We start from the raw sequence: 22,447 nt of genomic DNA, 5'->3' as shown, positions 1-22,447 counted from the left end.
TATGCGTCTGTTATAACTATAAGCACCAGAGCAGCCATTGGTACGGACTACACGCGCTGCGAGTACCGAAAGCATCCAACTCGCCAATCTTTTTGGAAATCCGAATTGGGTTTTTTTTTTTTGTCACGGAGCTGAATTAGTTTTTGGGCTTATTATTTTCAGAAATGTTATAATGGAAGGACTTATGTTACAGTCATTGCCTACGAATATTTACGTTTTTTTAATTATAGAAAATATAATTTGATTATACAATGTATTTAGATTTATTTGTTAATCACAGTGTATTTTTTTAAAATATCAATTATCTAACATACAATTAATTGTTTGTGGCATTGTCTATGCCTTCATAACAATAATCTTTTGTTGATGTTGTCAAAGTAAATTATATAAAATTACTAACAGACAGAGAGAGAAATAATAACATACATGTTTCATAATTTCTATTTTAAAATAATAACATAAAATTACACATACTATGACAAAACTGAATTAAACATATAATCGGGGATATATATTATATTATTTCAGTCGCATTTTCCAAAAAATACACACATTTAGATTATGATTGGTCCACATAACAACATGGATTTACAAAGACAGAATTATGTAACTAGTTTCAATGTTTTATTACTTTCTCTCAGAAAAAATATGACACAGACTTCTTATGAAGCTTCTTGTCCATGGGACCAGAGTTCTTCCTCAACGCCTCTGCGAATTTTATCAACTCTGTTTTCTTGCAGTGATCCGATCCGTTTCCCGTTCCGCCTTCCCGCAGTGTTCTGAGCACGGAATACGCGTTTTCGCTCTTGCGACGAGCGACTCCAACCTCTTCCTTCGACTCCTCCTCCTCCTCTTCCGCCGCTCTGTTTCGCATCAGCATCTGGAAATCCATCGAGTGCCTCGATCGAAGCCGAGGCTTTGAGCTGCTCGAAAGACGGTCCCGACAACCCTCGGGTGATCGAGTTTTCTCGTCGTGTATCTCTTTCCCGTGTAGAAGCCTCCTCAGTTTCCGCAGAAGGTTCTTCTTTCCCGGCTTGCTCGCTTTTCTCGCCAGCAATGTGTCCACTGACGAGTCGTCCAGGAATTCCGAGTCTGTGATCAGGGATTCGAGAGAAGACGACCATTGGTCATCGTCGAGGTCGAGATCCACCGTGTGTATCGTATTCTCGTCGAGCCCTTCTGTTTCGGCGGCGTACTCGAGGATTAGCCGCTTCGCTTTTTCTTCGGATTTCGGACTAAGAGTGGTGCTGAGATCCCTAGCGACGGTTTTACCCGTCGGTGGCTGGTAATTCCTGAGCTCGTAGCGTAAACAAGCGTTTATCCACCTGAGATAGACAAGTTCCTCGAGGTCAGTGCACCGATCCGATTGAATCTGCTCGATTCCCCTCTTCAGCTCTTCGTTTTCGTTCCTCAATCGGATACTTTCTTCTCGTAACAGTTCTATCTGCAAAAAAACAAGGTTGATTCCGATCAATATCGATAATCGGAGAAAGCCCTGGAATTCATATGTCGTACCTCGGGATCCTCCAGCTTCGAATTCGCCAGGAGCTGAGCCGATTCCAACTTCTCAGCCAGTTCCGAATTCTCGATCTGCAATCTCGTGTTCAAATCCTTTAGCTCATCGATCTCGGCCTCCAAATCTCTTAACCTTTGCACCATTTTATTGGCATCTGGATCTGGTAGACAAGCCTCGAGTTCTTGTTCTTGCAGCTTAGCCACTCGGTCGCGAAGGGACAAGATCTGATCCCTGTTCCGCTGAGTCTCGACCTGCAGTTTCTTCCTCAACGTCCGAATCCGAGACTCGGCAGCCTCAAGCTCGGAGACAACCTTTGCGTGGTCCGAACACTGGGTCCTGAGTTTCTGGTTCTCGGCCTGCAACGACTTGATCTTGAGATTAAAAACCCTAGTCTCCATCTGGTTTAGTTTCAATCTGTTCCGAAGCTCCATCGCGACTTTTTGCTGTTCCTTGAGGCTGTAATATTCCAACAGCTTCGCCTCGAGACTCCTCTCTCTCTCGTGAAGCGCCCTGATCGTGTTTCTCAGCTGTGAAATCTCGTTCTTGTCCTCTTCGCTCGGGAATGCCAAAGGAGCAGAAGCATCTGACCTCGGGGTTTCGTTGTCATTACAGACAGACGAGTCGAACTCTTTGATTACATCTTCGAACTCGGGCAAGAGGAACATGTTTTTGTCGTCCACGAGACATTGGCTGTTCGGACAGAGATCGACAATGGAACGATCGTTACTCTTCTCCATTTCTGCATCTTCTCCCTGACGATAACCGAAGCGTATCGAAGTTTCAGACAACAACTCTGATCTAATATGAACATTAAGAACCCGAAAACCGAAAAAAGAACCGTGAAAGTATCTCTGATTGATTTCAAACAAGTAAGTAAAAGAATCGATCTAGAGAAAAACCAAATCAGAAACTTTACTCGTCTTGTAAAGATTAGATTACAAAAGAACAGAACTTCTCAGTTCATGATATTTTCATATAAGCTGAAAACCAAACTAAAAATAGCAAGTCCAAGAACACAGACAGAATCAGATTTACAGGGTCAGTTAGTAACTTACGATGATGTGTTGATCCAAACAGCCTCCGCATCTATCATCTGAAACACCACAAATTCAAATACGGTCAGACCCATGAGCCATGAGTGACTGATAAATCAGGGAAAAAATATGATAAGGATCAAACACAAACACAGAAACTCACCAGGAGATCGAACGGGAAGAGAGGGCAAAGTGGGTTTTGTCCTCCGATGTTTCCGGAACCGCGAATAGAGAAATCCGGCGAAAGAGACGGCGATTGCGGCGCCGAATTGAAGCACAAGCAAGTTTATGTCTCGTTTGTGTTTAGCGATGATCATAACTACATAAACCCACCCGATAATTTCAAACTTCAAATCGTAAGATCAATTGGATGAAGATGACTGAATTCATTTGTCTCCATCTGCAAAGACCAGAAAATCAAACGACGAAGAACAAAAAAAATCTTTGAAAATTACACCAGAAAGCAACTAAGATCAAAACTCATATACCCAGAAAGAAACAAAAAAAAAAAAACCTTATTTGGCAGAAAGGACATTTTTTGAATCAAAAAGGTAGGAACTTTCCTTTCCGAATCACACCCATAAAAATACAAAATCAGAGATTTGATCCATAGACATTAAAATAAAGCAAAATCGAGGGAAGATCATCGAACCCATGTATCGCTCGATCAAGAAACAAAAGTCAAAAGCAAGATGAATAGAATCAAACAAGCAGAGTAGAGGAACTTACCAACCAAAACCAACGATCTAAAAGCTGTCCGAAACGCGTAGGTTTTTGCTTCAGAACTTCCGAATCAAATTCTCCCGAGTGGAGCAAAGACAAAAGGAAGAAACGAACAGTTTTTTTTGGGCATACACGAAATCTCAAGTGGGTCGAGGAAAGTTTGATTCTTTCGGATTTAAGAGCATGATGGGTACATTTCGCGGTCTGATGTTAATCGTTGGATGTGAAATTTATTCGTGGGGGCGAAGATTTGGTGGAGGAGAAGTGGAACACGAAGAGGAAAGCCAGAGGTATTGGTTGTACGATCACGAGGGAGGGATCGTGGAATCGAGAGTATCGCCAGGTGGATTGAAACGCTCTAGAGAGAAGAAACCATAACAAAGACATGATCTTTGCAGTAAATTATTTTTAAATTAAGTTTAATAATGCGACCTTTTCTGCTCATGAGGCTTGGTTGGTCGCCTAATAAAAAAATGCAATTTTCTATTGGAAATTTCTATGCCTATATATATATATATATATATTTGGTTCCTCCGCTGATGGATTGTTAGCAGATAAAGAAAGATCAAGCCGAACTTTGTTACCATTTCATAAAATAAATTTCTTTTCCCGGAATTTTGATAGTTGCAACAACAATAAAAAAAAAGCATGGGCATTCGAGTAATAAATGTATTACATAAAATTCTATTTACCTCTAGTAAATGGAAAAAAAGAGAGCATAAATTAAGTGTAGATTTTTTTTTAAAAAAATGTATTGAACGAAGATTTATAAACTTTAAATAAAAGTTTGCCTGTGGAAAGAAGGCATGGAAGTTGAAACCCAAAAAGGAGGATAAATGGTTGTGGTGGGTTCAGCCCGGCCCGGCCCGGCCCGTCTCGTTGTAATTTCAGAATTTTTGGGTCGGACTTGGCCCAATCCGTTTTTAACAAGAAAATTACTCGGCCCTTTCGGATAGTCTTAATTTAATTTGCGAGTCAAATAAATCGACGAGACAACATTAATAAAAATAAAACATAATAAAATTTGGAGAAAAAAAATCTTTTTTTGGCTCGTGAGTCTGTTATTGACTCGTCGAGTTGGTCTGTGACTCGAGATGACTTGACTCACAAAGTCGTTTTTTAAACGACACAATATATATATATATATATATATATAATTTATCGAGAAAATATATTATTGAGGGAAAATTTATTTTTATGATAAACATCTTTAAATTTATGGAGATATTTTACAGTTTTATTTAAAATTTTACATAATTTATAGAGAAAAAAATTATTGATTGAATGGGCGTGTGCCAAATCCACCACTGTATATACATATAATTTGATTTGTGTAAAATGAGTCGGTTTGGGAATTTATGTAATTATAAATAGACCACCCTAACTTGAAAATTATGAACATCTATCTCGAAAAAAAAATGTTAGAAAAAAGTAAAAGAAATAAAATATAAAAGGTTCCTCTTGTGAAAAATTTGAAGCAGTAGAAATCATCGATATGATTTTAAAGATTACGTTTTGAAAGATGGTATTAAGAATTCCGGACTACGTTTTTTAAATAAAATAAAACTATAACGATTCTGATTTAATTATCTTTCCAATAATCTTTACACAAAAAATCAATTTGTGTGAAGCAAAAAAAACTTTACGTGCGAAAATTATCCGTAAAATACTCAATTTTCTCGAGATAAATTTTCCATCTTTTTAATTTGTACCTCTAATATGTTTTTATTTATAAACAATCAAAAGACTCTTGAAAATAACATCATAAATTTAATTAACCTTTATCCCAACTATATCTCTTACAAAATTGAGAAAATTCAAGTGAATTTTATTCTCGAAAAATATTATAGAACAAGGGCATAGTCCCATAATCAGCCTTATTACTTGTACAAAATTAGAATTCGAACATGTCCGATTACTTATAATACGGAAGCGTTGTAAATGACTAAATTACCCCTATTAAATGTTTGCACGGCCACAATCGAAGACGTCAACCATTTTTAATTGAATGAAGGGGTCCAGTGGCCGTCCGTCAAGTCGTTAGGTGAGTGATGTGTTTGTAGATTTGGTCCGGAACCATCGATCTATCGACTGCCATGTTTGTATGAGACAGAAAAAAGCATATATCTCTATATATATATAGTTTTTGGATCCATGTGAATAATGATTATAAAACGACGTAATTGGAAAAATACGGTCACGTCAAAGACGTTGAAAATTTCATGAGTTACGGGTTTTAGGGCTAATCTATATATGTAGATAGAAGGAGACAAAGCAAGTTCGGTGACAACAAGAGGCACGTGACAAATACCTAATCTCATATTATTGGATATACGTACATGGAGATTAGAGTTGTATATTATAAAAATTAAATGTTCACACGCACCAAAGAGGCTCTATAAATACCCGATTATATATCAAAGTGTTTCATCACTTGGTTTTTTCTCACCTTGTCAAATTCAAATCACAGATCACAATAAAAAAGATGTTCATCTCTTCTTCTTCTTCTTCTTCTTTTCAATTTATCTTTGTTCTTATGATAGCGTAGTCTTGCTCTTTTTTTAGGTTATATTTTTGTCAAAGTATAATAAAACCATAGCCGTTCCGATTTAGGTATTGAATGGATGGCTTTTTATTTTGGGTTTTTGGCTTTAGTTTTGGTTTTTGGTTTTTTTTTTGTTTTTGGCTTTTGGTTTTTATAGATTTGTAAATCCAAAAAAATGTAGTTTTTAGTTTTTAGTTCATTTTTTTCCATAAAATAATTTTCCTACCTTTTATAGGAAAACCAAACTTAAAAAACTTGATTGACAATTTTTTGAGTTTTTAAAATCTAAAAATTCCAAAAGTTTCTCCATTCAAAACCTTAATTATCTTTCCAATAACCGTATGCAAAATATCCATTTGTGCGAAGAAAAAAAAATCTTAAGTGCAAAAAATTATCCGTAAAAATACTCAATTTTCTCGAGATAAATTTTCCATTTTTTATTTTGTACCTCTAAGATGTATTTATTTATAAACAACCATAAAATAATTAATTTAAAATTAAAGAATATCTTTTGGTTTAAAATGATATTCTCATTAAATTTAAATATTATTTTACCTATATAAATAAATGGATATTAAATATGAATAGTGAGATATTTATGTATGTATGTATGATTAGTTTCGTACAATCAATAGATGATTCATAAATTTATTTAACCTTAATCCCAACTATATTTCTTGGAGAAGGTAGGTGTTAGTTATGGAGCAATTAACTTACAATTACTAACAATTCTTTTTTGCTTTTTTGATAATTCATAATTTATTTAACCTTAATTCCAGCTATATCTCTTACAAAATTGAGAAAATTCAAGTGAATATTATTCTCCAAAAATGTTGAATTTGGTATTAGGAATATTACAACACATTCAAGATGTGCAAGTTATAGAATAAGGGTGTATAGTCCCATAATCACCCTTATCACTCGTACAAAATTAGAATTTCAAATGTCTGATTATTTATAATATTAATTCCACAAAAAACTCTAAACATGTTAAAATGTTTCATACAAAACCCTTCAAAGTGTAATCTCCTATTAAAAAAAAAGTATAAATTTGACAAAACCTTCTACAAATATTCAAAACTTATCATCTTCTTTCATATAAAACATTTGACTTATTTAATAAAAAATATTGCTGATGTAGTATAGTGAATTGCTGGCATGGCACTGACAGAATTATCACATCATCAATTTAAAAATTAAAATATATAAATAAAATTATAATACTTACACATATATGTATATATTGATATATATATATATGTATTTGTATATATATATATTTTTATATATGCATGTTTATATATATATGTATGTATTTGTGTGTATATATGTATATAGATATATGTATATATATTTGTATATTTAAAATTTTAAATTGATGATGTGGCACTAATGTGGTAACTCAATCAGCGTCATATCAGCGATCTGTCATGCCACGTCAATAATATTTTTTTGTCATACAAGTCAAAGGTTTTATATGGAAGAAAATGATAAATTTCTAATTTGTGTGGAAGTGTTTGTCAAATTCAAGGTTTTTTGTGGGAGAGTGCAAGTTGAGGGTTTTATTGTGATCCTATACCTTGTAACTCGTGGCCGTTGTCTATTGTGGTTTGGTGTACCTTTAATTTAGCGTCAATCTTCTTTATTATATTATTGAAGGTCCATCGGACATTTGATTTGATTGACTTTTTACACATCCTGTAACACGTTGGATTTGCTCCCTCAACGTCTTCGTACCATGTACTGGTACCTAAACTCGAAATACATTCGAATGGAAACATTTGTGATATATTGTTCAATTATATTATATCACGCAACAAATACCAACTACAATACATGACAACTTTTAATTAATTCATATGGTGAATATACTGACCATATAAACCCCCGACAATGCCATTTTAACTTCGATGTTCCACTTGCGAAGCCTCTTTCTTACTTGGTCAATGATTTTCTCGAATGTATAACGTCTCTAGTGAAATCATTCACAGAAATCCAAATCATTAACTATATCCACCAAATCATTGTTTAGATCTCTTCCATTGTGCCACGATCCAGGACTCCTCCAAGTAACAACACCGTAGCCAATTTCTTCCGATGGGCAATCTTATAGATTGGCGTTTTCTCCAATTGTCTAAGCACACTTTCCTTAGACACCTCTCTCTTTCCAAAGTCCTTAAGTCTGAATCTCTTTCCTCATGAACTCCTATCTTACTGGATATTCACCGTATTTCAATTTGTATATGAGAGTCTGTTCGATGATGGAGTACCTGATAGGTACACCGTTGATAACGAATCATAACTCACAATTGTCCTCCACCCTCACTGCATGGTTCATGAGGAATGCAGTCAGTGGCATCTTGAAGGTGTCGTCGGATTTGGTGTGAAATATATGTTGGAACTGCGTCTTCTTAATGAAGTGCGTCCATTTGTCATCTATTAATAACTCTTTAAGTTTCTTCATTGTCTTCGACGGGTAACACCTCATTTTGTATACATTAAAATTGATGAGACCATGTGACCTAAATGACTTTGTGGCGTGTGACCATGTGACCTAAATCACCATATCATCTGTGACCTTGTGTTGTTCTGACTGTGACAGCTCAAATACCGTAGAAGGATGGAGAGTGATCGTCGGTACAAGAGGCAGAACGACTCCTGATGAGCTTCTAGGTATGGGGTACAAGGATGAATCGAAGGCACCACAATGAGATGAATCCAAGAGTTGTATAGGTATAAAACTACACAGTCAAAGATAAGTTAAAAGAATTGATTGAGCTACTCATAGCAACAAGATGCATCTATATTTTTGGTTGTCTATCTCAAGAGAACTCCAAAATTAATCGTATTCATTGTGGAGTAGTCTTTGGATAGGTGATCTCTTGGAAAGTACTTTCTGGGATGTGTGCGGGTGAAGAAAAAACACACTAAAAGGTCTCGTGTTGGTGGTAAAGACAACTTTGATATCCCGTAACGATCTCGGATCATTACAAATGGTATCAGAGTCGGTACTCTCCCAGTATGGTATGGTTCGAAGACAAACCAGGCGAAAGCTGATAGACCTGTGATAGCCCGAATACCGTAGGAGGACGGGAAATGCTCGCCGGTGCGAAAGGCACGAACAATGGGCGACTCCTGACGGACTTCTAGATAGAGGGTGCAAGGATGAATCGAATGCACCAGAATGAGAGAGATCCAAGAGTTGTATAGGTATGGGACTACACAGTCAAATGAAACTTAAAAGAATTGATTGAGCTACTTATAGCAACAAGATGCATCTACCTTTCGGTTGTCCATCTCAAGAGAACTCTAAAGTTAAGCGCACTCGCTTTGGAGTAGTTTCAGGATGAGTAACCTCTTAGAAAGTACTTTTTGAGATTTATACGAGTGAGAACAAAATACCAAAAAGCCAGAAGGTCTCATGTTGGTGTGTGATGACAGTTTTGATATTCTGTAGTCATTACAGTGACCATATAATCATGTAACCTAAATCACCTTATGACTTGTTGCCATCTAACTTGTAACCGCACAATCGTGTCACCTAAATGATCATCTCACATGTGACCTTGCAACGATACAATCATGTCACATATACGCCCAAAATTTTAGTTCAAATCTTCAACCCACACTCAAACTCAATAACAAAAAATCTCAAAATCAAACAAATATGCAAACAAATCGAAATTTAACTTACCATGTGTTGGTCTAACTACACAACCTCCATCAAATTCTCATTCTCGTTTGAAGATTATGACAAAGACAAATTTGAATCCATGTTCTATGTTGTCGTTGTTAGTTCTTCTTCTAATATACTCAGATTTTGTTGGGTAAATAAAATTTGTGAGAGAAAACAAGAATTAGGCCATAAATCGATGAGAGAGAGTGGAGAGTTCGCCGATTTTGCAAAGAAAAGAACAATCACGATTAAGAGAGAGAGATGGAAGAGATCATGGTTTAGAGGAGAGAGGGTTGAGACGTGGCCTAGAGGAGAGAAAGAGAGTCGTTTCTTCCATTGAAGTTATTTTATTTAATTTTACTTTATTTTTTTAATCTATCACAAGGTTTTTTGGTCTTTTCATTATGTTATGGAGATTTTTGTATCTTTTATTGTGTTTTTGCTTTTTTGTTTTCAATTTTTTGTTCGGAGGGGTAGAAGAAATAGTTGTAACAGTTTAAAGATATTTCAGATATTTTCTCATTCTACTTATTTTCTAATGGAAAAATAGAGATTGGAGAAATGTTTGTGTTATTTAAAATGGTAATATACTACGTATAAAAACAGTCGCAAAATTTGGCGGATTAATGATTCGGTATAAGCTCCTATGTTTTATTTATAATATGAAAGTTCACCGAATCTTTGACCTGACCAGAGACGGATCTACATACAAGTGAATGGGGGTACATGCCCACTCAATCAATTAAAAACCATTTTTTTTCCATACAAATTATAGAAAATTTTGAATAAAACTGTATAATGTCCCATAAAATTAATATTATTTATAATAAAAATAAAATTGCCCCCTTTAAACTAATTTTCTAAGTCCTCCATTGGACCCGACTATATCTTCCAAAGGACTAATAAACAGGATCGTCTATTAATAAGTGCAAACGGTGCGCCGGAATAGAGTCTCCAAATTTTTGTGGCCCCTTATTAACTAAAAATATATCGGGAGGATATCGGGAGCGCGTTCCGCTCATATTCAAGAGTTGCAGATAGCTCTGACAACTATCCCCGCCCATTCCGATGATGTCGGACCGGACATCGCGCTATGGAAGCATGGAGTAGACGATTTCAGAGTCATCTTCTCGGCGGCCAAGACGTGGGCACTACTCAGGACCCCGTCGAACCCAGTAGATGGCACCCACTCGTCTGGTTTAAGCTAGCGACACCGCGATACTCTCTAGTGCAATGGCAAGTCTTGATGAAGCGGTTTCCAACCAAAGACCGTCTTATCCGATGGGGTCTTGCGATTGATCCTCGTTGTTGCCTTTGTGATGTGGTTGATGATGAAACACATGACCACCTTTTCTTTCAATGTTCCTATAGCTAGAGTATCTGGTCTGTATTTGCAGGTAAATGTCGGAGAAATCCCCCTATAATGTTGGATAATTGTATCTGCTGGTTTGAACAGTAAGGAGTTGATAGACACAAACATCGCTCACTTATTGCCAATGTGATCTTGCAGGTAACAATCGTTTGATTTGGAAGGAGCGAAACGAGCGAATTTTTCGGGGAAATAGGAAGCCCTCAAGCGTCATACAACTACACATGGACAAGACATTAGGAACATTCTCTTAGCAAAACAACAGTTTATGCCGGGCAAATATGTTACACTTTTGGAAAACTGGTTCCGCCTTACTTTATCGACGAGTAGAAGTTTTTTGGATTAAACTTTCTTTTCTTCCACATGGTATCCAGTGGCTAAATCTTCAGGGGCATAGTACCGAGTTGTAAAACGCTAATATTTATTGGTATATATTCACATTTTACAAAAAAAAACTAAAAATATTAATAATATATAATAATTAAAATTAATTATTAGTAATGATGGGTAACAATTTTTTTAATTTTATTTTAATATTATCATTATTTTAATATATAAATTAATATTTTTTATCTAAAATTTAGAAAATGTAAAGTGCCCCAAAAAATTATGAGACGCCCTGCCGATGAAATCCATGTGAATCGAAAAAGAGTTTTGCTCCTTTCTTTTATCGGTTGAGCCACCTCATGTTTGAATAATTGAATCTACTGATGGGATAAATTAAAATGGTGAAACGGGAGAGCAATTTCTTAGAATCCATATGAGTGATAGAAGTTCCATGCAATTAATAGTAGCGGACTGTCAATGTCCTATGTGGTACTAGGGTGGGGTTTTGGGGGTTGGCAAAAATATCCCAACCACATATATATTAATTGCAATGGACCAGAAAAATATTTCAATTCGAATTATATATAGATTATATTCGGGCTGTATATGTAAATTAACGATTGGATTGGGATTTCCAAAATAATTATAAAAAAAAAAATCTGGATTTAGCTATCAGAATTATTTAGTTACGCGACATGTTTTCTCCTCTCATGACTAGATATCTTATTATTTGAACATAACTCAAATTTGGATGAGGGATTCAAAAAGTTCGATATTCCGAAACAAAAAAAAATATGTGGATACCCGATTTATATCTGTGAAAGATTAAATGACTAAATTGACCCTGTGAAAATGTTTTCACACGGCCACATCGAAGACGTTAAACATTTCATTAAATTGGACGGTCCAGTGGCTGGCCGTCAAGTCATTGCAAGGGCTACGTAGATGTGGTCCGGACCCCATATATCCCTCTACTATTATTTTTCTATATATACTTCAGCTCACACGAAGAGGGTCTACAATGGACCATAGTTTTCGGATCCATGCGAATAATGATTATAAAACGACGTAAATAAGAAAAATACGGTCACATCAAAGACGTTGGGCAATTCACAATTAAGTTATGGGTTTTAGGGTTAAGCTATGCTACAATGTGTATGCATCATATCACATTAGATTAAACCGGTGTTCACACGTGGAAGAAAATCTAAACCGGTGTTCACACACCACAGAGGCTCTATAAATACACGTTTCTTCTTCTTCTTCTTCTTCTTAATGTTTTTGTCAATTAGAATCTTGAATATATTGTGTGTGTTTGGTTAGGCGTTCCAAAGATTATTAAAATCTGCGACGATGTCTGGTAATGGAGCTGATTCCTCGGTCTCTTCATCTTTTGTTAGACTGCCACTGATGGGTGGTAACGGAGGAAGCGCATGGGATGATGGAGTCCACGACCGATTAAGCAAAGTGTATGTCGGAAAGGGTAAATCTTGTGTCGTTTATATCGAGTTTGTCTACGACAAGAACGGCAAAGCCACAGCACATGGGCATGGGCATAAACCAGACGAACTTGAAGAGGTTCTTTCGATTTTTCATATACATGTATACCAATAACTTTGTATATTCCGTTTGCATAATATACGATATAACACATCTATGAGACCTTTTCTTTTATGTATAAAACAAACGTTGCAGTTTGTGCTTGCTACAAATGAATACATCACATCAGTAGAGGGATCCATCAGCTACGTCGATCAATATGGTCGTAGTCTCGTTACGTCCCTTGCCTTCAAAACATCGACGGGAAAAACCTCGAAAGCATTTGGCTATGTGTCTGATAACAAATTCGTGGTCGAGAACAATGGTCGGGAGCTTGTTGGGTTCCATGGAAGGTCAGGTGAAGCTCTTGATGCTATTGGTGCTTATTCCTCGACCTTGTCTCCCTCAACTAAATTGTCAGCCCAAGGAGGACCTGGAGGGGACACGTGGGATCATGGAGTTCACGGGACTTTAAGAAAAATTTATGTCGGAAATGGTAATTCTTGTGTTGGTTACATCAAGTTTGTATATGACATAGGCGGCAAAGAGGAGATACAAGAACGTGGGATTAAAACAAATGAACCGAAAATGGTATTTTCCTCTGTTTAGAAATGTTTACATGTAGTTTTGTATATCGTATGATCTTTGAATATAAATGCTTGAACTATTTACAACAATAATAATGGGGATGTTCCCCTCGAATTGAATTGTTGCAGTTTGCGCTTGATGATGACATAGGCGGCAAAGAGGAGATACAAGAACGTGGGATTAAAACAAATGAACCGAAAATGGTATTTTCCTCTGTTTAGAAATGTTTACATGTAGTTTTGTATATCGTATGATCTTTGAATATAAATGCTTGAACTATTTACAACAATAATAATGGGGATGTTCCCCTCGAATTGAATTGTTGCAGTTTGCGCTTGATGCTTACGAATACATTACATCAGTGGAAGGAACCGTCAGCCACATTGCCCAATACGGCAATCGCCTCGTTACTTCGCTTACATTCAAAACATCAAAGGATAGAACCTCCCCGACATTTGGATTTGCAACTGGCCAGAGATTTGTACTCGAGGACAAGGGTCGTGTTGTTGTCGGGTTCCATGGGAGATCCGGCGATGCAATCGATGCTCTAGGAGCTTATTTCTCGATCTCGCCCTCCCCCACTAAGCTGCAAGCCATAGGCGGTTATGGAGGAGATCCATGGGATCATGGGGCTTATAACACCCTAAGAAAGGTGTATGTCGGAAATGGAAACTCTTGCGTAGGTTACATCGGGTTTGTCTTTGAAAATAGTGGAAAACAAGAAATACGTGAGCATGGGATTAAACCAAAAGAACTGAAAGAGGTGCTTTCTACTCCTGCACGCAGTTTTCATTTCCTATTTGAATGATTTCTTGTGACAGAATTGTTTTCTTTTTTTGTTTTTTGGATTGAATTTGTTGCAGTTTGTGCTTGATCCTTACGAATACATTACATCAGTGGAAGGAACCGTCAGCCACATTGCCCAATACGGCAATCGCCTCGTTACTTCGCTTACATTCAAAACATCAAAGGATAGAACCTCCCCGACATTTGGATTTGCAACTGGCCAGAGATTTGTACTCGAGGACAAGGGTCGTGTTGTTGTCGGGTTCCATGGGAGATCCGGCGATGCAATCGATGCTCTAGGAGCTTATTTCTCGATCTCGCCCTCCCCCACTAAGCTGCAAGCCATAGGCGGTTATGGAGGAGATCCATGGGATCATGGGGCTTATAACACCCTAAGAAAGGTGTATGTCGGAAATGGAAACTCTTGCGTAGGTTACATCGGGTTTGTCTTTGAAAATAGTGGAAAACAAGAAATACGTGAGCATGGGATTAAACCAAAAGAACTGAAAGAGGTGCTTTCTACTCCTGCACGCAGTTTTCATTTCCTATTTGAATGATTTCTTGTGACAGAATTGTTTTCTTTTTTTGTTTTTTGGATTGAATTTGTTGCAGTTTGTGCTTGATCCTTACGAACACATTACATCAGTGGAGGGAACCTATGGCTATATCACTCAATACGCAAATCATCTGGTGACTTCACTTACCTTCAAAACATCAAAGGGCAGAACCTCCCCGGCATTTGGATTTGTAACTGGTACAAGATTTGTCCTCGAGAACAAGGGCCATGTTCTTGTCACCTTCCACGGGAGATCGGGCGATGCAATCGATGCTCTCGGAGCTTATTTCTCGATCTTGCCATCCCACGTAATTAGGTTTCCAGCCCTAGGCGGTAATGGAGGAAACGCATGGGATGATGGTGGCTACAACCGCATAAGGAAAGTGTATGTCGGGAAAGGTATGCAGTGTATAGGTTATGTCAACTTCGTTTATGACAAGGGTGGAGAACTCGACCCACATGAACATGGCACTAAACGAGACAAACCAGAAGAGGTGATCATTCATATAAATATATTCAAGATTTCCCATTAACAAATATATATATATATATATACATATATATTAAAGATTTCACATTCTCTGCCATTTTTTTTCTTACAAACATGAATTCTTCTGGTCGATGATTGCTACAGTTAGTGCTTGATCCTGATGAATACATCACTTCAGTGGAAGGAACGTACGGTCTGGTCCGAGCATATAACGCTCGTCTCGTTACGTCACTTACTTTCAAAACGTCGAAAGGGAGGACCTCGCCGACGTTCGGAGTTGTGAACAATTCGAGATTTGTGTTCGAGAACGACGGTCGCGAGATTGTCGGGTTCCATGGACGGGGAAATGAAGCTATCGATGCTCTCGGAGCCTATGTTCTCACTGTCTGATGAAAACGGACACATTGTATTATGTCTGTTAAGAATAAGCGGCATGAGTTCTTCATGTTTTCAGTTCTATGTATTGTCTCGTATGCTATTGTCTTTGCTTCTTCATGAACAATAATGGATCGTGATTAAATACTAGAACCGATCAAAGCTATTTTATTTTAATTTCGAGCGGTTATTGTATCGATTACGGACCGAACCGAAGTGTTGTAATTCGGTTTGGGATAAATCTATTTACTTGCTATGGTTGTGCTTTTAGTCCTCTTTTTTTTTTCTCCAATAAATCACAATTTTGCATTCGATTAGATTCGTGATGTCATCAGATGGGTAAATCCGTATGTCCTGAAAAATATTGAACGTCATGTCCAAAACTCTATAATTATATTTTAGAAAATCATTTAAAACAATTTCTTTTGGGATACTGCTGCTTCAACGTGATTTTTTTATTTATCAAATACATATTATAATTTATTTGGATGATAAAATGAAAACCGACATTTATTTGGACATTTTTGTTCGAAAATTATAATCGTTCTTGTCATATTTCATTTTGACTTGGTGATAAATACTACGACCTCACAATGGCCCAGAATACCGATTTTATTTTGTGTGAATCTCAATTAAATTATACACATATAAACGTTTTTTCAAAAAAAATCATAGAATATGATATAAATTAATTAGGGGCATTATCAAAAATAGCTTTATTTTACTATTTTGATTTCAACATATACCCTTCTCCACTTGTGACCATGTGATCCGAAATATAGTGTGGTCACATGTTGATCTCATTACTCGTAACGTTAAATTTATGTTGTTTTAATCAAATGATTAATAAGATATATAAGGTATAAACATAATGAATTAGCGTGGTCATTATAAATTTAATGTTATAATCAATAAAATCAAAATTTGATCACACTATACTTTGGATCAGATGGTCACAGTTGGGGAATGGAATGTGTTAAAGTAAAAATAGCAAAGTAAGGATGTTTTTTATATAATGCCAATTAATTAAATATGGTAAAAAAAAATCCAATTTTTATTTATTTAGTATCCGAACATTTAAATATATGAACATTAATGAGATGGAGATAAGATACTCTTAATAGTCAGGTTAAATTTTGGATTTCAACTATTGGATTTAGGGTATCACATATACCTAAATAGTAAATACATAGTAAAATATCCCATAATGATCTTATTCATTTATTATATTTATAAAATTATCTTAAAAAGACTTTTAACCCTCCTCCCTCAAGATGTCAAATGCAAATATTCTCTCTCTCTTGACTCTTCTTTTCTCTCTCTCTCTCCTGAAAGCTGCATGCACGGCCAGTCTCTCACACTATCTCTCTCAAACTCTCTCACAACCACGTTGTCCCTTTGTCGGTGGAGCCCGCTCGGCTCTATTTCCTCCATGGTCTCCTCCTTACTTGTCCCCACCTCCTCCTCCTCCACCTGGCCCACTGGTTAATAACCCCTCTAAACGACGTCGTTCTAGGGTTCCACCGCCCCGCCTCAGCAGGTCCCTAATCACATCTCGACATGATTATCCAAATCTCCGGTTTCGAACCTCACTAAACCAAAATCGGATATAAATAGCCAAAATACGACTTGTCGTCAAAGGCATAACAATGGTCGTTTTACCTCGGACTGGAATGTTTTGGACTAGGGTTCTTGTTCATATGAACACAGATGCAAGAGTACTTTATGTTCTTCCTCTGGGCGGATTGAAATGGGATCTAAACTTTTTTTTGTTAAAGAATGGAATCTAAACTTGTTTCAAATATAAAACATTTCATCTACAGGAATTTAAACTTGTTTATTTTGCACCGGCCAGGAAACTTCGACCATGCGGCGGAAATGGAGGGACTGCATGGGATGACGGTGCGCATGGCGGCGTGAGGAGGATATACGTCGGACAAGGCGATTCGGGTGTAGTTTTCGTCAAGTTTGTGTACGATAAGGGCGAGAAAATGGTAGCTGGAAACGACCACGGGAAGAAGACTATACTCGGAACAGAAGAGGTCATTTTAGGTTTCTATATCATTGATTTATAACCTAGGTTTCCTAAAAATATTGTCCCTCAACATGTGTTTCTTGTTCCGATTTCACAATCTTTTGCAGTTCGTGCTCGATTATCCGGACGAGTATATCACGTCGGTTAAGGGGCGTTACGATAAAATCTATGGAAAACGGGCAGAGATCATCACGATGCTTAGGTTCAAGACGAACAAGAGAAGGTCTCCGCCGTTCGGACTTGATGCCGGGACGGAGTTCGTGCTCGAGGAGAAAGGTAGCAAAATCGTCGGGTTCCATGGAAAAGCGAGCGACGTTGTTCATCAAGTCGGAGTTCATGTCTTGCCGATCTCCAACTGATCAAGCTCTAGATCTCGACCGTCGTAGAGACGAGATTTCTATATGAACCTGTCGAATAAGTGTGTTGTGTTTTCTGAACTTTATGTTTCTAGGCAATGTTCTCTTACGTTGTCTGTCTTTAATTTGTCTCCATGATGAATGATGCATTTCCCTAAAATAAACAAGGCTCGTAAAACTTGTCAACACACTACAAGAACTTGCGACGAAATTTTTCGTCGCATACAAAATTATGACGGAATACGATGGTTTAGCGACGGAATGCGGAAAAAAAATTTACGTCTCAAAGAGTCGTAATAACAAACATTGTTTGCGACGAAAATTTCGGTAGTAAATGCTAATTTTAATTATTTTTAATTTATTTTATTTATTTTTTAGAATTACCTACGGATTTGCGATGGAAATTTGCAAATACTAATTTCATTTTTTCGTTATTTTCCATGAAAATTTCAAATTTTCGCGGTTTTATTTCGTTTTGCGACGGATGGCGACGGTAATTTCCGTCGCAACAGGAAATAAAAGCACCGACTTCGTCTTCTTTCTTCAGACTTTGAAGTTTCAAAAAAAAAATCTTAATCTTCTCCAATCCTCTTCAAACGTTGTTTTCCTCTGAGATATATCAAGGTATGTGTGTATATATCTTGTATGTGTATGTATATGAGTGTGAATATGTATATATGAGTATATATGGATTATATGTATATTTTGTGTGTATATATCTGTATGTATATTTTGTGTGTATGTATGTTTATGTGTTGTTAATGTGTGTGTACTGTATGTATGTATGTATGTATGTATGTATGTATGTATGTATGTATGTATGTATGTATGTATGTATGTATGTATGTATGTATGTTTGTGAATGTGAATATGTTTGTGTGTGAATGTGTTTATATGTGTGTGAATGTGTATGTGTATGTGTGTGTATTTATGTATGTGTATGTATGTGTATTTGTATGTGTGTGTTGTGTATATGGATGAATATGTATGAATATGTATGAATGTGTGTTTATGTACGTGTATAATATATATGTGTATATGTATATGTATATATATATATGTACGTGTGTGTGTTTATGTATGTGTGTATGTGTATATATATGTATGTTTGTATATGTGTATGTAAATTTATGTGTATGAATGTGTGTTTATGTATGTGTATATGTATATATGTAAATTTATATGTGTATATGTATAATGTTTGTGTATATGAATGTATGTGTATGTAAATATATGTATATATATGTATACATGTTTATGTATAATATATTATTTTTTATATTTTTTAAAATTTTTAAAAATATCTGCGACGGATTTTTTCGTCCCTTTTCCGTCACAAATTTGCGACGGATATTTCCGTAGTTTTTCGTCGCAAAACGCAGATTTCTCTCGTCGCAATTTTGCGACAAATTAACGATCGACAAACTTTTGCGACACCGTTTTACGGACGAAAATTGTTCCGTCGCATTCCGTCGTAATTTCGGACGTTTCTTGTAGTGACTGCACATTGATCATAAGATTATCTCTTGTAAATTAGCACTTTTGATTTTCATTCGAATTATTTTTTTTTAACAAATCCTCCATTTTTCTTGTGGGAATTGAGAAAGAAAGAAAAAAATCAATCGTAAGAATTACCGATAATAATTCCTTGTGTTTTCCACTAAAACAAACCGGCATATTTGTACGCACGAATTTGGTGTTTGGGATTTTTTTTATTTGTTTTGGTTTAAATGCGGTTTGATACCGGTTAAGAAACAATTTCGGTTCACTTAAATTAAACCGCTATCTAATCCTACGTGTCTTCCACGTGTCATTTTATTTTAAATTTTAGGGAGATTCACATATTAAATATTGAACTTTAACCAAATTTCCAAATTAAATACTTAACTATCCCACTTCCAAATTAAATACTCAACTATATTGAAATTCACAAATAAAAACTAAACTTTTCAAATTTTAACATATACCTAAAGGATAATCCAAAACAAAACCCTTTACTTTTTTTTTCATCACAATTTAAACCCTATACTTTTTTTTATCCAAAAAAATCTTATACTTTTCAAAATTTTAAAAATTATACACATTCATATACATATATTAATTATTATAAGCACAAAATCAATTACACATTTATTTTCCACAAAATTAATTGTACATTTATTTTATATATTTATATGTATATATATGTTTTATATATATGCGTGATATATGTATTTTTTTCCTAAAAAATTATTATATATATAAAAAACTATTTATTATTTGTATATTGTTTTATATATAAGAAACTATTTTCCAAGAACATGTTTTTTTGGACAATTGAACTCATATAAAAATAATAAATAGTTTCTTATATATATAATGATTTTTAGAAAAAAATACATATATCAATTTATGTAAAATAAATGTGTAATTAATTTTGTAGAAAATAAATGTGTAATTAATTTTGTGCTTATAATAATTAATATGTGTATATGAATGTGTATAATTTTTAAAATTTTGAAAAGTATAAGATTTTTTTGGATAAAAAAAGTGTAGGGTTTAAACTGTGACGAAAAAAGTAAAGGGTTTTCTTTTGGATTATCCTTAGATATATGTTAAAATTTAAAAAATTTAGTTTTTATTTGTGAGCTTCAATATAGTTGAGTATTTAATTTGGAAGTGAGATAGTTGAGTATTTAATTTGGAAATTTGGTTAAAGTTCAATATTTAATATGTTAATCTCCCTTTATTTAATTCTGTTAGGTTTCAATCGGTTCAAACACATGGATATTTAATAAATACAATGGATATTTATAAGGGTAAAATCCCGGAAAAATCTCGAACTTGCTAAAATATAGAAAAAAAATCTTGAACTTAAAAAGTTGTCAATTAATACCCCGACTTGAAACTTTTAATTGGAAAATACCATGAACATGCAATTTGGTAGTTTATAAAACCGTTGACCACTTTGACCAAATTTTCAGGCGAACGGAAGTCTACGTATTATCGGATTGTTGATGACATCACAAAAACATCAACGATTTTAATTAAAAGTTTTACACAACAGTAATTTTTTTAAAACGAAAACCGGCTAAACCTGGTCTTATTGGTTTATGTGCTCTATGTTGTTTTACGATATGAGTAACGTCGTTGGTCGTGGCTTATTTACTAAATTTATAATAATTAAATAATAAATTTAAAATATAAATATTATCAATTTAATTTATTTTTAAGTAAAAAAATAATTTTATTATAAATATTATTAAAAATAATCATTATTAAATCTAAAAATTATATTATTATATATTGTTTTTTATTAAAATATAGCACTAAAAATAATATCAAATCATAACACTAAACAAAATCATCACCAATATATATATTAATGTTTTATATAATTTCTAATAAAAATATTTTAGTTTTTTTGTCAAAACGCCGAAAACCGCTACCAAAACGCAAGTTGGAAGCTGCGATTAGAAAACATGGTTGCGGTTGCGGTTGGTTGCGGTTCAACCAGTCAGTTTTTCAACCGCCTGCAACCGCCGGAAATCACAACCGCTCCGTTTGCGGATGGCGGCGGTGCAACCAGTCGCCCCTGAGAAATAAAAAATAAAAATGTGTTTCATATATTGTGAATCGAGTTGTAACGTAGAGTTGTGATACAAACAAAACCGTGATTGTGACGAGCACCAAAATACAAATTGTGATTTTTTTATGTTGTATCGTTTCCGTCCAATCAAAATCATAAATGACGTGGATATCCTATAAAATCATATGAAATGGTTCATTTATGTATATTATATTTGGCCACAAAAATAAATTTGATATTTATGGACAGACCATTATAAAGGATACACATTTTCTCTAGGGTAGTTAACAGTGAGGGTCAGTCACATTTTAGTCATGTGCTTCAAAAGTAGTTAGCCCATGACTTTTTTTTTGGTGCTTCATATAATCGTATAATACCATAGTACCTAACTGCAGTAATTAACAACTTAATTAATGGTTTAATAGACAATTTTCACATTGCTTAATTATATAGAAGCATTAGGCTATTACCATATGAAATTAATCACTTTGTTAATTTGTATTACTATAAACTAATAGAAGTTTTTTGTGTGAAAACTTGTAAAATAAAAGTATTTTTTCTCGAATTTTCATCTTTTGCTTTAATGTCTTATATAATGGTTTGTTTGTCATTAACCAACAAACAAATTTTTTTTTTCAAGACGTCTAATTTGAAAATAATAATTCAATTCGAGTTTGTTAACTAATGCCTGGGTCCATTACCGTCACGTGTACCACGTGTGTAACCGATTGATGAAACTCGTGTGTAGAGGATTATAATATAAAATTAAATAATACAATTAATTCCTGTAATCCCAATATGAAAAAATATATTCTTTTTTTTATAAGTAGTAGGTTCGTCGGGCCTTCGGCCCACTTAATCTCCTGGGACCGGAGTCAGCCTTTAGACACGCAATTAATTGCGTTCCCTCCTCCCCACCAATGGATTCGCATCCGTCGAAGATGACTTTGTCACCTCTTCGCCA

At 35.2% G+C, this 22,447-nt stretch overlaps 2 protein-coding genes across 4 annotated transcripts; one reads left to right on the top strand and one right to left on the bottom strand.

The window, feature by feature from the left end:
• Positions 1-489: 489 nt before the first annotated feature.
• LOC104817956 (protein CHUP1, chloroplastic) lies at positions 490-3,716 on the bottom strand. Of its 2 annotated transcripts, none has more exons than XM_010547359.2 (5): positions 3,280-3,716; positions 2,714-2,869; positions 2,572-2,609; positions 1,516-2,268; positions 490-1,444 (listed from the first exon to the last, which is right to left on the bottom strand). In XM_010547359.2, exons 2-5 carry the CDS (start codon positions 2,865-2,867, stop codon positions 638-640), a joined length of 1,752 nt encoding a protein of 583 aa, XP_010545661.1. In that variant the 5' UTR covers positions 2,868-2,869; positions 3,280-3,716; the 3' UTR covers positions 490-637. The 2 variants fall into 2 exon arrangements, with proteins under 2 accessions (XP_010545661.1, XP_010545660.1); XM_010547358.1 differs by having other exon boundaries at positions 2,714-2,950; positions 3,280-3,715.
• Positions 3,717-12,453: 8,737 nt separating this feature from the next.
• On the top strand, positions 12,454-17,933 carry LOC104818133 (myrosinase-binding protein 2-like). Of its 2 annotated transcripts, XM_019203009.1 has the most exons (9): positions 12,454-12,768; positions 12,886-13,267; positions 13,468-13,520; positions 13,646-14,080; positions 14,181-14,615; positions 14,716-15,153; positions 15,294-15,524; positions 17,348-17,566; positions 17,667-17,933. In XM_019203009.1, the coding sequence occupies exons 1-9, from the start codon at positions 12,544-12,546 to the stop codon at positions 17,916-17,918; spliced, it is 2,670 nt and encodes an 889-aa protein (XP_019058554.1). In that variant the 5' UTR covers positions 12,454-12,543; the 3' UTR covers positions 17,919-17,933. The 2 variants fall into 2 exon arrangements, with proteins under 2 accessions (XP_019058554.1, XP_019058553.1); XM_019203008.1 differs by lacking the exons at positions 13,468-13,520; positions 17,348-17,566; positions 17,667-17,933 and having other exon boundaries at positions 12,455-12,768; positions 12,886-13,320; positions 15,294-15,721.
• The last annotated feature ends 4,514 nt before the right edge of the window (positions 17,934-22,447 follow it).

Source organism: Tarenaya hassleriana, unplaced genomic scaffold, assembly GCF_000463585.1.
Source record: "Tarenaya hassleriana unplaced genomic scaffold, ASM46358v1 Cleome28, whole genome shotgun sequence".
Classification (NCBI taxonomy): Eukaryota; Viridiplantae; Streptophyta; class Magnoliopsida; order Brassicales; family Cleomaceae; genus Tarenaya; species Tarenaya hassleriana.
The sequence above is the reverse complement of the archived record's forward strand: the minus strand, read 5'-3'. Positions and strand labels throughout refer to the sequence as shown.